Source organism: Aptenodytes forsteri, unplaced genomic scaffold, assembly GCF_000699145.1.
Source record: "Aptenodytes forsteri isolate BGI_AS27 unplaced genomic scaffold, ASM69914v1 Scaffold61, whole genome shotgun sequence".
In the NCBI taxonomy this organism is placed as follows: domain Eukaryota; kingdom Metazoa; phylum Chordata; class Aves; order Sphenisciformes; family Spheniscidae; genus Aptenodytes; species Aptenodytes forsteri.
In genome coordinates, this window is record NW_008794443.1 from 522,620 (window position 1) to 523,234 (window position 615).

The 615-nt window shown below is 65.7% G+C and overlaps 1 protein-coding gene across 1 annotated transcript in view; it reads right to left on the reverse strand.

Moving 5' to 3' along the window:
• The window catches only part of HSPB7 (heat shock protein family B (small) member 7), a 10,863-nt gene extending 10,780 nt beyond the window's left edge, over nt 1-83 (reverse strand). Inside the window, exon 1 of the mRNA XM_019474710.1 lies at nt 44-83. Coding sequence (XP_019330255.1) covers nt 44-83 — 40 coding nt within the window. The remainder of the gene's footprint in view (nt 1-43) is intronic.
• Nucleotides 84-615: the final 532 nt, after the last annotated feature.

A 615-nucleotide genomic window follows, 5' to 3' on the forward strand; every position in this document is an offset into this window, starting at 1 on the left:
GTTTTTGGGGGCCCCCACCCCCGCCCCCCCCCCCCCGCCCAACCGGGCCATTCCCGGGGGACGGAGAGCCGGACGCGGCTCATCCCGACCTCTCCGGCCGGACCCCGGCCAGGGAAGGTCTAATTTTGTCCCGTCCCTCGGGCCAAGGACGCCAATGCCTCGGAAGCGGTTTCCTTTCCCAGCACGTCCCTGTCCCCATGGGAGCCGGAGGGGACAGTATGGGGACAGCAGGGGGACGCCAAGGGGAGACGCCATGGGGACGGCACGGGGACAGGGACAGCAGGGGGAGACCAAGGGGAGATGCCATGGGGACGGCATGGGGATGGCATGGGGACGGCATGGGGACACCAAGGGGACGGCATGGGGACATGCCATAGGGACGGCATGGGGACAGGGACAACAGGGAGACACCAAGGGGACACGCCATAGGGACAACATGGGGACGGTATGGGGATACCAAGGGGACACCATAGGGATACCATGGGGACAGTATAGGGACACCATGGGGACAGCATGGGGACGGCATGGGGATACCAAGGGGACGGCATGGGGACACCAAGGGGACAATATGGGGATGGTATGGGGATACCAAGGGGACAGCATGGGGACATCATG